Source organism: Xyrauchen texanus, chromosome 29 (genome assembly GCF_025860055.1).
Source record: "Xyrauchen texanus isolate HMW12.3.18 chromosome 29, RBS_HiC_50CHRs, whole genome shotgun sequence".
Lineage (NCBI taxonomy): Eukaryota > Metazoa > Chordata > Actinopteri > Cypriniformes > Catostomidae > Xyrauchen > Xyrauchen texanus.
Window position 1 is genome coordinate 6587166 of NC_068304.1, and position 21525 is coordinate 6608690.

Consider the following 21525-nt stretch of genomic DNA (forward strand, 5'->3'; position numbering starts at 1 on the left):
GATTTATGAATGTGGAACTTGGCGAATAACAAGATGAGATTAATTACATAAAATTGATCATAATCAACAAAGCCTAGTACCACATCCTCCAATACAACACATTCATTATAAATTTCATTCCTAATAAATCCTAAAACATCTTGCCAGAGCATTTTAGTAAAGGGGTAATACCAAAAAAAGATGAACTACAGTTTCATTGATACAGAAAAGAAACTGGAGGAAAGATCCTTTTTGACCTTTTTTAGTGGTTTGCAGGGTAGCACTTATGAATTGTTTTAAAATAAATCTCTTCTACTTTATTGGTTAAAAAAAGAAGATGTGGAAAGCATATACACTTTTTTCCAACAGATATTACCTACTGCATTATTCCAGTAAGCAGTTACAGAAGCAAGAATATTTCTTTTTTTCTTTTTTTTTTTTTCAGAAGCAAGAAATTTGTTCTCGAGGAAGACCCGCAATGACGCAATCTGTGGACATCATATCCCATGCTTCTTTGCGCTCCCACAACTCTACTCTCTCTGATTGGTTGTGTGTATCCTGTAGGCAGGCAGACTATTAACGAGCGCGTTCTTACCTCCTGATTGGCTGTTGTAAGAGTCAATCATGATGGCTTTACTAGCGTCTGGTTTCCTGTGTTACCGCCCTTGGGCTGAGACAGTAGTGAAGACGGGTGTGGGAATTTCTTAGGACTCCGACCAGGACTAGAAGGAGAAAGGTTAGAGACGCGTGGAGGAATTTCTTTAAGGTAAGAGATACGCTTTGTCCTCGGTCGGTCTGAGCAGTATACTTATTGAAATGACATAAATGTGACTGTTTGTGTGGTTTATGGGGTTAGCTGGCTAAGTGCTCGAGCACTGAGACTCATTCCGAGCGCGAGCAGACGGGCCAATTGGATGAGATCATCCTATAGCACAAATGTATGTCTAACATATATGTAACATAAAATAGCACTCTAAACCCACTAATATATGCGTATTAATCCCTCTAACTTGATGCATGATCACTTCTATATTATTCAGGTAACACTTGAGTGCAAATGTGATGTGCGCTGCACACCCATCATTATCAAAACTACATTACAGATAACTATAAAAAACGATTCTGACTCAGCCTGATGTCTCATAGCTCAACCTGAAATACAGTGAATGAACTTAATTTGATAAGGAGAATTTTCAATGCAACTGCCATGGACACCGCATTCTAATTTAACATTTAAGACTGTAAAAATTGTCAAATGTTGATAGTTATTTGATAGAATCTGAATATTTGTACTTATCAGTATAATGTGAATGATTTGCTTGGTTAAAACCAGTTATAAATAATTTCAGCTTTTGTATTAGAGCTGTTTCAAGTATAGGATAATAACGTGTAGGCGCTGATGCAGGTGTCATGGTTACCGCTATGATCTCGCGCACTGAGTGTGAGCGCTCGTTTGTCGGGTGTGGTCTCCACCCGGGGCGTGACCTCACATAACTGACTCATGGGATTTAATGCGTAATAATAGCGTATTAGTATTATATTGAAACGCAGTAGAGTGCTCATAACAAAAGATGCCATCGTAAATATGTGTGATGATGCAAATTGCTCCTACATTAACTGCAGTATGCTCCTGAAGTGAAAATAATGCCATCATGTTATTAAAGCTGTGCTACTTACGATTTTTGGGTTAAAAATGAACAAATTGCCATTATTGATTAAGTACATAAACAATCAGCATTCAAAACAATGTCCTTACCTTACCCTAATTAATTTAGATAAACCTATAAAAATATTTTGTATTTTCAGCTGTTGGGTCGGATTTGGCGCGAAATTGTTGACTAATGTCGTTCCTTCCTTGCGTCATTATGTCATGTCTGTAAACACCGTTAATTAAGTACTGGCTGTCACTTGTTGTGGATGGAGAAACTATGTTCTGTTCAGTCCGTCACTGTCACACTGTTCAGATCAGAATAGCATCAGTCTGGGTGGATGTTTAAGTTGTTTACCTGCTATAATGCTTGGATACAGTATGTTGTCTGGTCGGGTAGTCCTGTTTTATGAATCCAACTTTACCTGTGTGTTTACAGGTCGCAATATATGTTGTGCTGTGAAGTTACTGTGCATTTTTACTAAATGTATGACTTCTGAAACTGACTTGTAATTGTTATTGCATATTTAAGCATATTTTGTTCATGTTTAATCAAGTATATTTTATCCATCAATGCTCGTTTTATGTTTTAGTTTACATCGTTTCACTTGCTGTATCAACTGCGGCTGTACCAGTGTACATTTTTTTTTTTTAGTCATAGTTTGTCTTTTTATTTAAATGTCCTTTAAAAATAGTCTATATTTCAACATGTTATATTCATTAATTTTAGTCAGTTTTACTAAAATATGACACATTAGTCAACGAAAATAATATCTTTTACTTGATGTGCAAAATGGACAAAGTGTCAAACTGTAACAGACCAAACTTTAATCAAATATTCAAACGTTTAGAGAAAAACAATTATAACAATTTTCTATTACACATGTAAACATGTATCAAACATACAGTATAAATGTACATACTGCCTTTGTTGTAAAACAATTGAGCTCCTGATATTATAATTTATAAATGGCTACTTTTTAAAAATTGGCCTACTGTACTCTGAATTCTTCATGCTTTATTTTCATTCATTTCATGGTGCAGATGTAGATTGTTCCATAAATGTTGTGGAAATATCGATGAATCTCATGTATAAACAACATGCATTTGAATGAAGTATTTACCCTGTTTTAAAGCAGTTCATTTTGCCGGTGTTTGCACGTTCAACTCAATCCCCAACATACTGGATAACTGGATGAATCCATATCTAATATCTTCTTCTATATACAGATTCTCAGTATGTTTCTTCTGTTTATGTCTTGCACTGTTAACATCTTGTAGTTTTATCATCATATATTCATCAAAAGTATGCTTTAATAATCTTCATGATGTGGCTTTTTCGTCCTGTCCTCGTTATCTGTGACGAAATAAAAAACCCTTCCTCAACAAATGTTGTCGTCAGTGATTTTCTTGACGAGATTATCACTGGGCTGTACATAATGTAACAAATGATGAAGTCTTCCACTGAACTGTATCAACCATATCACGAGTTTCGCCTCTTAAATTGATAAGTGTAGTACAATACAAGCATTAGTAATTGATAAAGCACTTGAATAATAAATGCAAAAACTATACTGGCAACTGAGGAGTTTAACCTGTTATCTGTGTAAAAGCGCTTCAAAGGTAGTGTCAGAAAAGTACATTCATTAGAAATATGTAAATAAGAGTGTTTATCTTCATCAAAGCAAGTAATATTTCATTTTTAAATGTTTAACCATATAACATAATAATATCAAAATGAAAATGGCACGTTATGTCATGATTACAATCTAATAATCATGAAATGAACTCAAATCATGAGATTCATCCACTAGAAGAGCAGTGTTGAAACTTGACTGACGTAAAGTGTTCTTCCGTAGATTGCTTGCCGTTTTCAAATTTAATCACAGATGTCGCTAGAAAGCAAAAAGTTACATAGTGCAGGGCTCCAGACTGGTTTCAAATGCGACAAAAAATACTTCTTTGCTACCAATAATTTAAAATCTAGTGTGACAGCCGTGTTGTGTGTGTTCTTATTCAGTCTTGTCAGATTTCTCGATTCACAATAATTTACTTTAAAAAGTGCATGTACTCTCTTGTTAAGCAAGGTTCTTGTTTAACCGTTAATTATAGGGGAAAATCATACATCATACATCATATTTGTTTTTATTTGTAACATTGTACCGTAAAAGGACAGTATTGTCTCTTTAAATATATTATAATTTAAAGTATATAACTACTCATTAACAAATGTACCTTTTTTTACTGTAGCATTTTACAGTCTTTTACCATTAAAATTATGGCATGTTTCAACTATTTTTAATCTGACATGACATCCTAAAACAGCGTCCGTCTGACACATCCAGTATGTACATATATCAACTATAAAAACAGCACAGACAGAACACAAGAACTTAGATATATATAGAGTGATATATCGATCTTGGGATTTAAGAACCAATATTAAGATAGTTCAAAAGAAGATTGCAATGCATTGAAAAAGCAATATTTTGACCCAGTCCTACTTCGTTAAATTCTTTGGAGTTGGAAAGATCTGCATTCTCTGTAGTCAGAGCAAGGATACTCCCTAAAGGCTATAGAAATGGACAGTTTGTGTGTAATTTCTCTTCCTATAATAGCACTTTAAAGAGCACTTGTCTCTAACAATGCTGATGAGTTGTACCTCTTACACAATACAAATTTCAAAACACCCTTCATCTGGTTTCCATAATCCTCTGTCTTTCAGAGGGAGTAACGGCTGAGAAAATGTGAAAGAAAAGATTATTAATTTTGTCAATCTCAGGAGTCAAGCTAAATTTAGAATATTCCATTCAGTAAATTTCTGTAATGAAGCAGATCTCCTCTGGTTTTTGTGGGTATTTTGTTTATTTTTTTATTGGAGTCCAAGTACACCGGCAGATGATCTTTCTTGAGTAGTTTAAAGTGTCACTACACAACATTTTGTCATTCTTTGCTCAAGAACATTCTACAGTGTACGGATGTCTTGTTCATGTGTGTTGTGTAACCTTTTGCCCAAGTCTTTTCATCCTTATTATGGGTTTGTCCAGTAATGCACTTATGGCAGACAGCAGGGGATATTGTTGGACAGACTTTCTCTGTAGTTTGTCTGTATACTGGATTAAAGGTGCGGAGGTGGAATTCAGCCGTTTTTAGAAATGCAGCGATTTCTTTATTCTCACATAATAACATAATTTTAACGTAAATCAACATCTCATGTCTATTTAAGTTTTTATTGATTAGGCAGCCATGTAATAAGTGGGATAATGTTGGTAATTATTGCAAAATCAAGGTGGGGGCGACCCAGGAACTGAAGAGCTAATGCAATCATGTTCCAGTTTTAGCACCGATCCTTGAGACAATAAACCCCAGTTGCTCAAGGTGGACTATCCCCTTGTCTGCTAATAGTAACTAGTAGAGAGTAGGACACCAAGTAGGAAGTCTTTCGAATCAGTGGGTACTTGCTCTTCAGCCAGCTCCTGCTAATATGTATTTCCTCAATGCAGCTTTGGCTTATTAAAATGGGAAATGAATGGGAATATTATAGATATGAACCCCGGCGAGGGTCTTGCACATCTCAACTTAGACTTGAACGTTAAGCCGAAACCAGTCCTGCTGAACAGCCTTACTGCGATTTAAACTTTATCTGGATTTACCACAGGATTTTCTTAGTCTTAGTAATAGTCTGGTTTGCTCAGCCTATAAGTACTCATAAATTAGATTGAGTTGAACAAAGTATTTTCTTTCAGATTTGGCAGAGCACTGTGTTTAAACTCTTTACACACATGCAGTTTCAATTAACGACTGACATGCAGCTTTAATTCATTGGGTTTGGCACCAGTACTGGTAAAATAAGAGTCCATCCAACAGTAACATCCTTTAATTCTTTAATTCACAGTCACAAACAGCTTGTCTACATGTTCAAATTTTACCATAAACTTTTAAACGTTTGTGTTGCGTAATTACTCAGTCAGAATAGCTCAAGTAAATGGGCTGTAATTAAATAAACATAATGAAACTGCATTATTGCATGCACCGTGACTAAACTGTAATCTTGTGCTGTGGTGGTTCCCAGAGACCGCCATTATGTACTTTGGCAACATCTAATAAGTCTCTAGTATGCGCTATTTTGAATAGTTGGGTTGTAGTGGAACCCAGGTGTTTCCTTTGAGTTATGAGCCAAAGATTGCAAGTTATTTGAGTTGGTGTATAGATGACATCACTCATTAAAGTATTTTTGGACTGTTAGAGTTTCCTTGTGTATCATGGGTCTGAGCACTGACTGCATTGGTCAGCACAGTAAAATCACAGATTTTGGTTTGTTTCGTGTTGGACATTAGGTATACTAAATTAACGATTTGCGATACACTGAAATGATGTGACTGTTGAGAGTTATTCATTCGGGAGTAAGTGCTGTATATTTTGCTGTATACATTCAAAATAACCAGCTCATAAGAGTAATTTGTTTGGAATCGGACTACACTGGTCACGCTGTGTGTTTCATGCTGGTGATATTTGCTTCTTTGAAGTTGCACTAAATGGTAACATAGGAAATCATTAAAGTATTTTAGTATGGCGTTGTGTCAGCATCAGCTGAAGAATGCACATCCAAGAACATCATTCGGTTCTGGTATTTAAAAAAAAAAAAAGGACCTAGTTCTAAATAAGATATCATCATCATCATCATCATCATCATCATCATATTAAATCGCTGTCATAAGCAAGAAAGTATTTCTTCTTCTTGTGATATTATTGCCGTTGGCATTCCAGCTTATGGTGCATTAACGCCACCTACTGAGCTGGAGTGTGGAGCGTCACCAATTTGACTCCACTGAAGGACTTTATTGTGAAGTTTAGTTGAAAAAATGTTGCACACCTTATGTAGGATTAAATCCTAAACTGAGCATACCACTTGAACTTCAAATCAAAAGCTTACACTGTGAAGTTGTTTACATTCAATCTTGAAGTCTAACAAAAATGTGGAATGCATTTCCTTAACCATTAATAGTATAAAATGTATATATTGTTGTGATAAATATCGATATCGAACGATATGAAAACAAGAAATATTTTTTGGCCATATTGCACAGTCCTACCACTGAGTTATTTGACCTGTCTTGAAGTCACAAATGAATTGTGAACCACATTAATCCGGATAAATTTGAAAATGTAACTTTCAAATGCTCTCCATCCACATTGACATTTTCAAACGTTTTCTAAAAGTTGCTTGTCCACATTGAAATGTATGAATATGCTTAAATTAGGGCTGTCCCCCAATAGTCGACCAAACGTTAGTCGATGAGAAGAGTCTTGGTCGACCAAGTTTTGATTGGTCGGTTGGTCGCAGAAAAAAAAACAACAACACAGGAAGCTGATGAACACCGCTTTTACCGCTGGTTGTACTATTGCAGGTGGTACTATCGGGTAATCATTAAGAAGGGTTAGGGTTAAGCCTACACAATAAAGCAATTTTTATTTATTTTAACCAAAAATTCAAACGAAACTGGAAAAAAACTAAGTACAATTAAAATGTGTATTGTTCCACTTTTTGAAAGATGGTTTTACAACAGTTGTGAAGGGCAACATCTCTTTGAAAACTAAATTGCTCCATTGTGCATTCTCTACCGGTCCGGTATATTGCTGTCCACGAAAATACATAATATGTGTGAAATAAATGTGTTTTGTTCCCTCCTTCATGATATATAGACACACACACACACACACACACACACACACACACACACACACACACACACACACACACACACACACACACACACACAGTACTGTGCAAAAGTCTTAGGCACATAAGATGTTTCAAAAATTCTTCAGCTTTAATATGTCAATAGGAAATATAAATGTTAGACTGCCAAACATTACTTTTGCAAATAGAAAAGATTACAGGGAGCCCTTCAACAGATGGCATGACCCCCACTAATGGATGTGTGCTTTGGGTCGTTGTCGTGCTGAAAGGTGAACTTCATCTTCAGCTTTCTAACGGACTCCTGAAGGTTTTGCGCCAAAATTGCCTGGTATTTGGAACTGTTCATAATTCCCTCCACCCTGACTAAGGCCCTGGTTCCAGCTGAAGGAAAACAGCCACAAAGCATGATGCTGCCACCACCAAGCTTCACTGTGGGTATGGTGTTATTGGAATTATGGCCAAAAAGTTCACCATTTAGTAATCCACATGTATCCAAACGAGCACCATAGATCATGGGTTCTTCCAGTAGCCAAAAAAGAGAATCTGTGCTCTCAGTCCTTTTCATTTTAAAAAGGTCCCATATTTTAAACAGATTTTTATAAAAAAAAAACAGGAAGCCTTGATGTATTGAGTCTTTTTGGATCCACCAGGAATAAGTGCTTGTCCAAACAGAGTTCATCAACAGATTTGAGAATGGCACAGGCCACTGATTTCCAAGCCAAAGTCACTGAAATGGTAAGGAAACTTTGTATGAATTGTAGCCAAAATGCCGCAGTCCTGCTTTGTCTATGTACAAGCCTTTGACCACCACCTCCTTTCCCAAGTAAATAAGCCGGTGGATCAATGCAAGCCATCCGATGCCACAAAGAGGAAGCCACCAAATTGTTGATAACCAAAGTGCGTCCCCTGTAAGATAAATTTGGTACGAGCCATTTCCATTTTTCAAGTCGGCTCTTTATCTTTTCAACTGTTCCTATCCAATTTTTTTGAGCTACTGTTTCATTAACCAAGTATACTCCCAAATATTTCAAACCATTTCTTGTCCAATGTAAACCATCTGGAAGATTTGGTACTCCATTTTTCCACTGTCCAATCAAAACAGCCTCACTTTTGTTCCAGTTAATCCTTGCAGTCGAAATTACGCAAAACATTTTTAGTATTGTCAAAAGTAAGTCTACATCATTCTGCTTATTTGTCATTATAATAACATCATCTGCATCTGCAGACAGACATAATTAAGTTCTACAATTTTTTAAAAGCACCCCTTCTAAAACTCTCCTTAAAACACTTAAAAGCGGTTCTATTGCAAGAGTGTATAATAACCCTGACAAAGAAAAACCTTGTCTTACCCCACGACACACTTTAAAATGTTAAGGAAGTTTTACATGGTGAATTCTGTTTAGAACAGGCTTGGTTGCTATATTGGTCCTGCACTATTCATTCAATTGTTTTCAATAAATATGCCTCTTAAATATTCGCTAACGTTGATTCAGTGAATGCATGTCATGTTCTATATTTAATGTACCATGATCGTAATCCAAGGTGAGCACGTCACAGTTAAATGCCCCTTTTCATTGGAATTTAGTGTTGAATTTGGAATAGATTAAAGGAGACCTATTATGCCCCTTTTTTACAAGATGTAATATAAGTCTCAGGTGTCCCCAGAATGTGTCTGTGAAGTTTCAGCTCAAAATACCCCACGGATCATTTATTATACCATGTTGTAAATGCCTCTTTTTGGGTGGAATCAAAAACACGCTGTTTTTGTGTGTGTGTCTTTAAATGCAAATGAGCTGTTGCTCCCTGCCCAGGACATAGCTCTGGTCTCCATAAATACAAGAGACAATGGTAGCTTTAGCTGCAGTAGCCTTGGAATCACCTAACAACTTTCAGAAAGCACATTCAGAAAGGAAATTTGCACACATTCACAAAATATAAAGTGTGATACTTACATCTTCAGGATATAAAGCTGGAACACGAAAAGATTTGTGAAAATCCTGATTTATATTGACACTCATTCACAAAGCAGTCTGGTGTAAAATGATTTTCACAAACATACACTCATTTTTGTATGTTTTGGACCACATTTCCTTCAAAAACAAACCTTGTCCACTGCATCTTCAGGAGTACATGAAGACACTTATGTTCACTTTTACAGCCAACAACAGAAAATGTATGGTGCTTCCGAAGCTGAGACATTATTCTTCTCGCTGTATCTGCTCCAGCGTGGAAAAAAATGGCAGACTGTGTGTAGATCACTCAGGGGTGGATCTGTGATAATAGGGTGGAGTCCGTCACCAGTCATGGGCGAGGCCTGCTCTAACGTGACGTCAGAAAATCATTAATTTTGACACACTGTTTTTGATTTAATAGAAATATAAGAAAGAGGAGTGGGTGGACTTTTAACATTGTAGGGTGGTTGTGTACACAATGCTGACTCACATTCATGTACAAACACCATGTAAAATTTAATTTTCCATAATAGGCCCCCCTTAAGTATTTTAAATGGGTTGCATAAACACATTTATAATTTTTTTTCTGAAGGTTGGCTTCTTTTTAGACTAGTCGACTTCATTTAAACGTCAGTGAAAATAGTCGCTCCGCATATTCCTACGTACAACATGGGCCACCATCTTGGTGATGTTGTAGGGTTGGATGGATCACAAGACTGCATCAAATGACAACAAATAGAATTATCCAATGTCTCAATTTTTCCAGTGCACACTACAACACAAAGATATATTTCAAATATATCCACTTGGGAGAGCGTTTTCGAAAAGCTCAGTTTTCGCTAGACAAAATGTAGTCTTAGTATGGATGGAAAGCCAAAACTTAGAGAAAAATATGTGTTTATAAATGAAAATGTATTCGTGTGGACGTAGCCTTAGGCAAGGAATGCGTACTGTGAAAGAAAATAGTAATTTTTGATTTCATGTTTAGTGATAGACAGATATGTCGGCCTGGCCGATTTAATCAGACAATATTTGGTCATTGTTCGCTTGGCCAATTAACAGATGTGTTCTCTTGTCAATGGATGGTCAACACTAATTCTTTCAAGTTTATGCCAATTTGGGTAAATTTTGTACAAAATAATAGTTTGCTTCACTTTTATAATTTTGTGTACATCTGATTTGCTGTTGAAAAATTGTATTATGTTTATTGGCATTCATATTGGCATCCCACTCATATTGGCATCAGCCATTGAAAATTTACCACTATTCATATTTACTATAAAAAAAAAAAGCAAAAATGTACCCAGTTGTTTTTCATCTGAAGCAGTGTGCAGTAGAATAGCTGCGGTGAGCACTCTGAAGTGTTCCTCTCTAGGGTCCTGTGGTGATTATGATTAGGATCTGTGTTGATGATCTAGCTGTGGAATTTGGAGATGCTGGAATTTTGCAACGGAGTGAAGGTCAAAGGTCAGGTTGTTTCCAGATGGGAATTAAGTTCCACCATGAGGTTAAAGGTCCCAAGAGGGAGGGGTACATGGAGAACATCTGTCTGTATCTCTCTCTCATTGATTAGTGGAAAAATCAGCTTGTTACGTAACATAAGACTGCAAGTGTGTATACTAGGGCTTGGCGATATGTAAAAATAATTTGAATCGCCTGATAAAATATTGATATACCGTCAACCAAAAGCTGAGGGTCTGTGAATTGTTTTGCTTTATTGATTTTGCGTTGAAACACAAACTTAAAGACATTTCTAAATTCAAATTGCACTTTAAACTATATGAAAAAAGCATTAAAATAACAAAGTGATTAAAAAAACGTATTTAACCACCTCCCCGAATCCAAATATTTACCATCTCCAACGGCCCCATTTGCCATCATGCAATCATCCGTCAACACAGTTGGAAAATTACTAGCCTACAGAATAAGAATTAAAGACAATAATAATCAAGATAAATAAGCCTAATGAATTTCCTTGTGTTCCCAAAATAATAATAATAACAGCCAAATGTGTGTTCTTATTGAAATTGTGTTTGTATTGCGTTTTGGTAATAAAGTTAATGCTGCCTAAAGAAAATTAAATTAAATAAAATTTTAGGTTCAAGGTGAATGTTTCTTGTATTATTTTATAATTTAATCACTTTCATCTTTGTTTCTTTAATACAAAGATATACATTACAGAACCTGCAGAGTTTCGTTCACAACACATGCTAACCGTGTGGAAATAAAGTGAACTAAACTCACAGCACCTCCTGAGATGATCTGAGATCATTTGCAGAATTCTCATAGACAACATTATTCTTGCAAACAGTTTTCAGATGAAATGGCGATAAAAAGAGTGAGAACCCTTTACATGCGTGTGTTCCACAAGACAGGCTCGTTCTGAACAAACAGAGACTCAGACACAAGCACTGACCACTGTTCTTGAAAATATAATAAAGTGTGTGTCTTTGTGACTAACAGTATTTCTTGTCATGTGTCACTGCGAGACGTCTTACAGGTCGCCCGCCTGTTGCTGAGCAAACTTACCAGTGCATGAAATACATTTGGACAAGGAGCTTGCGAACTGTATTCAGCCTCGTCGCATTTGGAGGGTGGTCGTTTTACACCCTGGACACTGTTTAATATATTTGGTGACTTCCCAGATCCAATTATCGAAAATGTCTCAAAAAGATCCTGATGCAGATTTCCCGATATTGTCTATCATCATCTGGTATCTTGTGTTGAGTGTTGCAATCTGCATCAGGATCTTTTTGAGACATTTTCGATATCCGATAACATCATGCTATCACCCAGCCCTAGTGTAAATATTACAGGATACGGTCTCCTTTCATACAGTTTCATAATGCTAAAAATAATGTTATGAAGCATTAGGAGGATATTGATTATTATATTGCTATGGATTGGCCAAGTATTTGTGTCTGTGATTGCATACTTGACCAGAGTATGTTTCTGGTCGAACACACACATTTATTTGCATATGTTTGGTCATGTAGCTAATACATTCCCTACTAACAAGTTACCTTTTCACACGTTTTGCAAATTGAGACATTTGTCATCTCTACTTTAATACACACTGACTTTAGATATTTTTAGATCAATAGTGCATAATCATAATCTGATCTAATGACCCTTCCTTATCACAGTTGTTTGTAGCGTGGCAAAAATTTTTACATTTTATTACCTGTAGGCTAATAGAAGTGAAAGGAATTCATCAAAGTATACATTTTTCATTGTTGAAGCATTGATTTGTTTTTAAGCATGTTGAAGAACACATGAAACTGATTAAGTGTGATTTAAGTCCATGAATGAGACTATTTTCTGCAATCCAGTTGTGTGGCCCATGTCATCTCACCTCTTCAAACACCTCCACTGAGAGACCGTTCTAATATTGTTTTATTAAATTTTTCTTTGTGTTTGTGTGCAGACACTTACTCAAACTGGACTGTGACCTCTTTGCGACAGGTGGTGTGAATCATGGCTCTTCCGTTTAAGAAAGACCTGGAGAAGTATAAGGAGATTGATGAGGATGAGATTCTGGACAAGCTGACCGAGGAGGAGCTCAAGCAGCTTGAGAGTGCTCTGGAGGAGATCGATCCAGAGGTGAGAGACAGCCGTCATTCACATCCGTGTTACTCTGCTGATGATGTAGGCCTATTCGTTCACACATGATTAGTTTGAAAGGTGAGGATCATCAAACCGCACAGTAGCCACTTTTCCACTATTGAGCCAGTGCGAGCCAGGGCCATAAACTGGTCAGCCGGAGCCAATAGCCATGGACTGAGCCGTGAGACCGTAATCACTTTGCAAACCCAGACCAATACTCTGCCCTGGTGCAAACGACAGACATATGCCACCCATTTCACAAGCCAAACCAAACATGCATGTTATCTAATTATCTAGAATATACATTTTATAGTGTAAGTAAACGTTAGTTAGCTAGCAAGATAAGTTAACATTGACAACTAACTGACTGTAACTGCCATGGTGTCCAGAGTGGTCTCTCCAGTGGGACGATATCAAAGCACACCATCCATGATCACGAACCATGGAAAGTTCTTCCTTTGGGCACCATTTTTGACCATTGTGCATCTTAACAGATTTGTAATATATCCGCAATTTTCTTGGCGCTTAAACTACACATCAAGCATTTATGTAACACACCTCACTAGAGCATGAATGGCTGTTATGTTTAATAAAATTGATGAATTCAAGCAATACATTGCAAAAGCAAGTTACTTGACCTGTGTACAACCCTAAGCGTTGTTTCCTGCTGCAATTGCCGTCTTGTGGGCAATTTCAGAAACTCTCGCCAGATGGCGGCAGCTATTGGTGGATCCAATTTAAGAAAAATTCTTGAATATCGGGAAAAATATTGGAAAATATTATCAGTCGAATCTCTACCAGAGAGATTTACAAAGTTTGTTATAAACATTCACTTTTATTAAATTCTATCGATCAATGAGTCAAAGTTCCTACATTACAAGATATTAAAACTTGTTCAACAAATGTTTGCAGAGACAGGTGGACAAAACACAGTAAATGAAACTCCTTAGATCGTACACCTGTAGCACAAATGCTAGCATAACTGCATTGCTTATCAGATGGGTTGCTAGGAGAGGACTCTGGTGATAGTCAACCCCATGTTAAAGGGATATTCACCCAAAAATGAAAATTCTCTCATTATTTACTAACCTTCATGCTATGGTGTGTATGCCATTTTCTTCACCAGCATACATTTCAAGAGAAATGTCTTAGCCTCAGTGAATGGAGATTTCTCTTTTGAAGCTCCAAAAATCACAGACAGTCATAAACGTCATCCATACGACTCCAGCAGTTGAAATAATGTCTTCCAAAGCAACATGATTGCTTTTGGTGTGAAAAATATAAGTACTCAAGTACTTTTTAAACTCTAAATCATGCTTTCGTTCTGCAGTGGTATGCACATATGACATAATCGCATTGGCATTTGAAACACAAGAGAACTGACGCATGTACGTCACAGCCGGAAGAGCAGTGCTGTTTACAAATGAGGAGGAACACTGTACAGTAGCTTAATTGGTTTTGGTTTAGATCTGTATTTATCTGTTTATTTACTCGTAATGGTGCATTTGTGTGCTTATTTTGGATGTCTCAACTGAGTGGAGAACGTGAGATTAACTCTGTATCCATGGCAACACAAATACGTCACAAGAGACACTTGGACTCCATCCTCTTATGAAGCTTACTGGAAGCATTGGATTATAGATCAAAAGTACTTAAATATAGATACTTTTTGCGCCAAAAGTGAACATGTCGCTTTAGAAGACATTAATTCAACTGCTGGATTCGTATGGATGACGTTTATGGTGACTGTCTGTGATTTTTGGAGCTTCAAATGAGAGATCACCATTCACTTGCATTTTAAGGACCTACTGAGCGAAGATGTGGTCTGGTGAAGAAAGTAAGTCATAAACACTATGCTATCATGACAGTAAATAATGAGAGAATTTTCATTTTTGGGTAAACTATCCCTTTAAACTATTGGGAGCGTTGCAGTTTTGGTTGTTTAAACACCATTTTCCAATCACATGGCAATGGAATTCCTTTATGATCGGAGAATTCAAGTAGAAGTATCCCACATACGACTTGAAGGGAATGAAGCATGAGTGTCTCACTAAACTCCACCTTTAACATGGTACCCATCTCAATCCCCATTTGGCCGCCTTTTGCTTCTTTATGGGTAATGAATAAGCCCAGAAATTGACAGTGGGAGTGCAACTGGCTCTAGCACGCACTAAGCCCTCATTTGGCCCAACAGTGGAAATGCATCTAATGATTATATCTTCACTTTGTTATAGCATAATTTTCTGTAAAGCTGTTTTGATACAATGTATGATGTGAAAAGTGCTATAAAAATTATGTTGACTTGACTAGGGATGTCAGTTTTAGGAATTATCTTAATCTTTAGTCATTAAAATAAGAAACCATGAATTAACCTTAACTCAGCAAAGGTATAAGGAGGACACCAGATAGACCATGTACACTCACATTAAATGTGAATAAAAATGCTTAAAATTAGAGTATTGGTATGTTCCTCCTTAATACATTTTCAGTCTACCTTATTTTAATATATATATATATATATGTACATGCATATAACTAATAAATATAAAACATATAAAAAACGTTTATACGTCACACTGGATGTGAGATTGACGTGTCTATGCTCTATGTACCTGCAAAGAAAGAGAAAATGTTCTATAACTAGGAGAGAATTGTGTGTTTAACCAGATTGAAGCTGATAAAAGTGTGTGATGAAATTCACAATCAAAATTTGCACTAAATGGTAAAACTATATGGACTCAGAACCCATGTGTTTACGATTGTTTAAAAACAGACAATGATCATGGGGCCTGGGTATCTCAGTGATTAATTGACGCTGACTACCACCTCTGGAGTCACAAGTTCAAATCCAGGGTGTGCTGAGTGACTCCAGCCAGGTCTCCTAAGAAACCAAATTGGCCCGGTTGCTAGGGAGGGTAGAGTGACATGGGGTAACCTCTTCGTGGTCGTGATTAGTGGTTCTCAATCTCAATGGGGCATGTGGTAAGTTGTGTGTGGATCACGGAGAGTAGCATGAGCCTCCACATGCTTCGAGTCTCCGCGGTGTCATGCACAAAGAGCCACGTGATAAGATGCGCAGATTGACGGTCTCAGAAGCGGAGGCAACTGAGATTCGTCCTCCACCACCCAGATTGAGGTGAGTAACAGCACCACCACAATGACCTACTAAGGTGTGGAAATTGGGCATTCCAAATTGGGAGAAAAGGGGAGAAAAAAATAAAAATAAAAAGAGAGTGAAAAATATGGTGGATAAAGTGCACTTTGGCAGTGTATCATCCTGTGTAAATTTGCTGTGACGGGTTTCGGCTTTGTACAAGATTTCTCATAAACCACTCGACAACTGTTTGTTTATCTGTAAACAGAGCTTGTGTTTCTCCCCTGAAGACAAGATCTTCCTACACTGAAAAAAAGAGAAAGCAGCTCTACTGAAAATACTAAACCAGTATACACTTTAAATCAACTTGATACATATATGTTTGAGATGAGAAGTCCAAGTAAATTCAACACATATCACATTGGTATGAAATGTTGATATTGGGAGAGTACATTTAAAAAAATGATGATTTTATAAAAAATGAGACCAGTAGCAGACTTGATATTGTTTAATATTCTGTTACGTTGGATATTTTTGGAGGTTACCTTTGTGGAGAAGAGTGGTGCTAATGATCAAATCGAGGTTGGGTGTACTACTACTGAAATATCAATGTGTTGCTTTTCTCATAAAGCAAATACTGAGGGATCATTTCAAGTCTGTTATTATACTGACTGACTTGGGATCTGTAAACCTTCAGCAGAACTATTGCCACAGAGTACAAAATGATATAATACGCTACAAAAAGTATTTGAGTAGAGCCTACATTTTAATATCATGTTAAGGAACCAATGTCCACAGTTGAATTAAGTTAAACCAATTAATTCGTTTTTGCAATTTAGACATGCATATTTGTTGCAACAAAGTTTTGATTTAGGTGTGGCCATGATCCTTACCAAAGAAATACACATCTATAATATGTATTTAAAATTTGTTGGCGATAATATTTTTGAATGGTAGTGTAACTGACACCACATTTGTTCCGAATCCATTCTGCAGAATGCTTTACTGCCAGCCGGACTCCGACAGAAGGACCAGACCTTAAAGACGGCAACTGGTCCATTTAAACGTGACAAACTCCTGCAGTATCTGGAGAAGGAGGCCATGGACTATGAAGACAGAGAAGATTTTGTCCCCTTCACTGGAGAGAGGAAAGGTACAAGAATGTGACAGGAAATAGTGCTTTACTCAGAGCCTAGGAACAATTTCAGAGTCTCAAGAAAGCTCGAGTAACCGATCTCATCTCTCCTCAGTGATGATCCAGACTCTTAAAGATTAGCTGTGTTATTCTTCAAGGAGATTTTATTAGAACAAATTTAGTGGAGTTTGCAGGGCCAAGCAGTGATCGAGTATGTGGAAGGTCCTGTGAAGGAGACTTGTGTGAGTGCTGTCTAAGCTCCTGGAGTTTAGACTCTGCTGTCTCTGCACATATGATTCATTAATACTGTCTGCACTTACATAACCACACACACACACCGCAGAGCACTTAGATACTCCATATCTTTATGTGTGTACATGTACTGGCTTGGCATGTAAATGTCCCGTGCGGTTTGATGATCCTTCCTTTAATACACACATTGATTTTATCTACTGGAGCTCAGATTTTTCTAGTGCACACCTGATGGACGCACCCTCACACACTTGCGTCTTTATGCTGCTAGTGTGTGTAAGTGGTCTTAATTCTGAATGGTCCATTGTAGGGTTCCCTTTTGCTCCCCACAATTAAAATGATTGGTACATTTATAAAAGTAAAGGGGGGGAAAATCTGTATTTCCCAGTGATTCAACGATGTATCGGCTAAACATCAGTATTGGTTGATAAAAGCAATTTAAGATTAAACAATCAAAAAAAAAAAATCACCTTAAAGCTCAACACAGCAAGGAAAGTGATGAGTTAGTTAAAGCTAAAGTGGGAAAAGTTAAGAATGTGCTTTTGGGGGCCTGGGTAGCTCAGTGATTATTGACACTGACTACCACCCCTGGAGTCATTAGTTTGAGTTTAGGGTGTGCTGAGTGACTCCAGCCAGGTCTCCAAAGCAACCAAATTGACCCGGTTGCTAGGGAGGGTAGAGTCACATGGGGTAACCTCCTCGTGGTCACAATTAGTAGTTCACACTCTCAATGTGTAGTGTGGTAAGTTGTGTGTGGATCGTGGAGAGTAGCATGAACCTCCACATGCTGTGAGTCTCTGCAGGGTCGTGCACAACGGGCCACGTGATAAGATGCGCGGATTGACTGTCTCAGAAGCGGAGGCAACTGAGACTTTTCCTCAGCCACCCGGATTGAAGTGAGTAACCGCACCTCCTCGAGGACCTACTAAGTAGTGGGAATTGGGCATTCCAGAGAAAAGGTGTAGGGTATGCAAGTCAGGTTTGGGGAAATGTATAATTAATTTCAATGATCGTAATCAATGATTAATCAGACGATTTGACCCGGATACCCATACACATGTAAAAACGCCCCAAAAAGGGCTTATATAGTCCAGGAGTCTGCTTCAAATATATATAGATAATTAAACCCAACGAATTATAATTAATTAGGAATATACATTATAGGCAGACAGGCTATATTAATTTAATTAAACCCTCAATGGAATTGACCCGTAGGCTACCGCAACCAGTCAGTTCGTCCAGCGAACAGCTTTGCTAAATATTTCTGATCAATTCCCTTGAAGGTTTATTCTTCGTTATAAGCTTACTCATCAAAGCACGTTAACTTACTTTGATAATATCAGCTCGTAGCTTAAAATCGCACATTAAAGAGGCTTTGTTTTATGATCAACACACACAGACAATCAAGCATATAATTGGGTTTAATACAAGGAACTAGAATATATCACTACACTTGACAAACAGACACTTAACACTCGGTGTTTCCAGAGCGTGGAGTTGAAACTCACTTGTTGAGAGAGAGTTGAAGGGTTGTTCCGAGAAGTTGCAATGTTCAGCAGAAGAGAAGAGAAAAATGTAAGATGGCTTGAAGAGATCCGGGAGAAGTCCAAGGGAGATCCAGAAGTGAAGTAAGAGGAGAGGAGTTGAAAAGGAAGAGAGAGGAAGAAGATAAGAGCCAAGAGGAAGAACTAAGCTGTAAGGAGATGAGGGAAGTAAGAGAGCGAAGGTCCGTTGTTGGTGCAATTTATGCCCTTAGAAAACGTGTCCCACCTCTCATTGGCTCGACCAATGAGAAGGGTTTGGGTTCCAGGCGGGAATTTGGTTTATTGCTCTTTTGTTCTCACATTTCTCATTGCATGTGCAAGAAAGAAAACTAGGAAATATACTTGTAATACTAATATGTTGTTGTTATCGACATATCATGTACACAGTCATTTCAATCTTCGAAATACCAAGTTATAGAGACCAAATATGCCACACATATGATTTCGGGTAACCATGGTATGCAAAGTCTGAAACATTAACCCATTAGAGTTTGCAAGAAACATAGACCAAACAACATTTAGGAAAATTATGAGATGGAACATAAGATACATATCAATATTTTTATCACATGGATTATATATATATATATATATATATATATATTAGGATTAAAAGGGGTCATTTCTCCTCCTTAGTACGAATTTGGTGAGAATCAGCCCTGACTGAGCCTTCCTTTGGGGGTCGTAAAATTCTCCTTCCTTTGGGCAGGAGAATGATTCCTTTGTCCCGTCAGGCTCATTTGCATGTTTATGACTGTGTTTATGACGGTAAGAGATTTTGGGCTGAATGACTCAAAAGATGGTAAACATAGCCGAAATACCATTCTAAGGTGACCTTATATTTATTTTCGGCTAGGACAAATCGTAAGGTTTAATTTGATACCAAGAAAGATGTACTTGGTTCACTTAGACGTGGATATACACTGTTAGGCTATTAAATATAAGGCCTTTTATTAACTATAACAGGTTTTACTACACAAATGAACTACTTTCAACTAGTTTTGATCTATCATCAGACAAATAAACACACCGGGATTAAAACATATGTCATTAGACATACATTTCTAAGTTTAAACTGAAAAACACACACATCCTCTGTTGCCAACTTTTCACGTGCCCTTTTCTCACGTGGTGAAACACAGAGTATCACATGTGCGGGGGTTTTTAGAAAGCACCACGAGGATCCTCTGTCAATAGTTAATTGTCTCTTTGTCAATACATTTATTGTGCTCGTGGAGACTAGTTGGAACAGTAAGTTCTTGTTTTCATGAACCTGCTGAGTTAATGATTATCCTTCATTGATTCCTCCAGACGCTACAAAGGGGATACAAATTTTTTCCGTATTTTGTTTGTAACTGAGACCGGTTACCCTGAAACATCTGAGACATGTAGAGACCGATAAATTGTAATAAAAACAATTTATTAATGTATTTTTTTTAAAGAAAAGGAGGAACGAGTCAAAATGAACTTTTATGGTAATCAACATTATGCCAGATATGTTGTTTCAGTTCAACTTGTATTGAACCTGGAATATTCCTTTGAATTTATTTCCAAGTTGTTTAAGTAATTATCAGTGATTTGAAACAAAGTAGCATCAGTAGCATAATCTGATATCGATATGGGCATCCCTAATATTTACCCTCTTCTAAATGAGTGGAAATTGAATTTTGTGAAGAGGGTCCATTGATCGTTGTTGTATTATGTTACTTGTGTGCATGTACACCATTTTATTTTTTGAATTGGGATATTCTTAGGAATTCTATCAAGATGATGGACCGACGCACTCCAGTAAAACAAAACAAAATTGCAAAAATAAAATTGTTTTCAAACAGCTTCCCTATCTCTCATTGGTCAAACGTACAGATATTCCCGCCCCAGACTCACACCATTGGTTTTAGCCTGTGTTGGCTGGTCGGGATGCACAAACCAATAGAGCGATATTTTTATTGGTCCACAAATACACATTGTTTATGAGGAAATCAACATACGAATGGCTTTCTATCGGGCATGTTTTCGCTAAAAAAGTGTCTTGAGATACATTTTGAAAAGCTCAAGTTCAGCACAACGTTCAACGACGTCCATCTAGCACATGTTTACATACAGAAACTAAAAAAATTTATTTGGTATAAGCTGCCGTTTATGGTTGTCGCTGCATATTATATTGGGAACTAAGACATAAAACAAATGACACACTTCATCTTTGCTGAATCTCTGTACTCTCAGCTGTGTTTGACACATCTTTTGCCTCTTTGATGCAACAAACACTCTTTTGTCTCTTAAAGGTGGGGTATGTGATTTTCTTTTTTGACCATTTTTTCAAAATAACTTGAAATCCTATTCCTAACCCACTTACTGGCTGTAAATTAGAAGCACTGAAATGAAAATTAAGCAATTTAATCATCTGTGGAACGGGCAGGACTCGAAAAACTCCAGCCAATCATTTTCAAGACCATCTAGAATCATTGGACAGAAAATGTGTCAATCAAACGGTCGTACCATGCCCCCTCCCCCACCACCCTGGCGTGCGTGTCCCGCTCGTAGCGATACTCAAAGCTCGTGACCCGGTAACAGGAAGCGATTGTATTTATGTATGGAGAATAGAGCTTTTATAGTG

General features: G+C 37.2%; 1 protein-coding gene across 2 annotated transcripts in view; it reads left to right on the top strand.

Annotated features, from left to right (window-relative positions):
* The first annotated feature begins 638 nt into the window (after positions 1-638).
* Positions 639-21525, top strand: part of LOC127622856 (tropomodulin-2-like) — a 48074-nt gene continuing 27187 nt past the window's right edge. The window contains exons 1-3 of one of the 2 annotated variants that reach the window (XM_052096967.1): positions 639-745; positions 12746-12883; positions 16977-17133. In XM_052096967.1, the coding sequence (XP_051952927.1) occupies positions 12758-12883; positions 16977-17133 (283 nt within the window). In that variant the 5' untranslated portion in view covers positions 639-745; positions 12746-12757. Of the gene's footprint in view, positions 746-12707; positions 12884-16976; positions 17134-21525 lie in introns of both variants that reach the window. The other variant, XM_052096968.1, reaches the window with a different exon arrangement.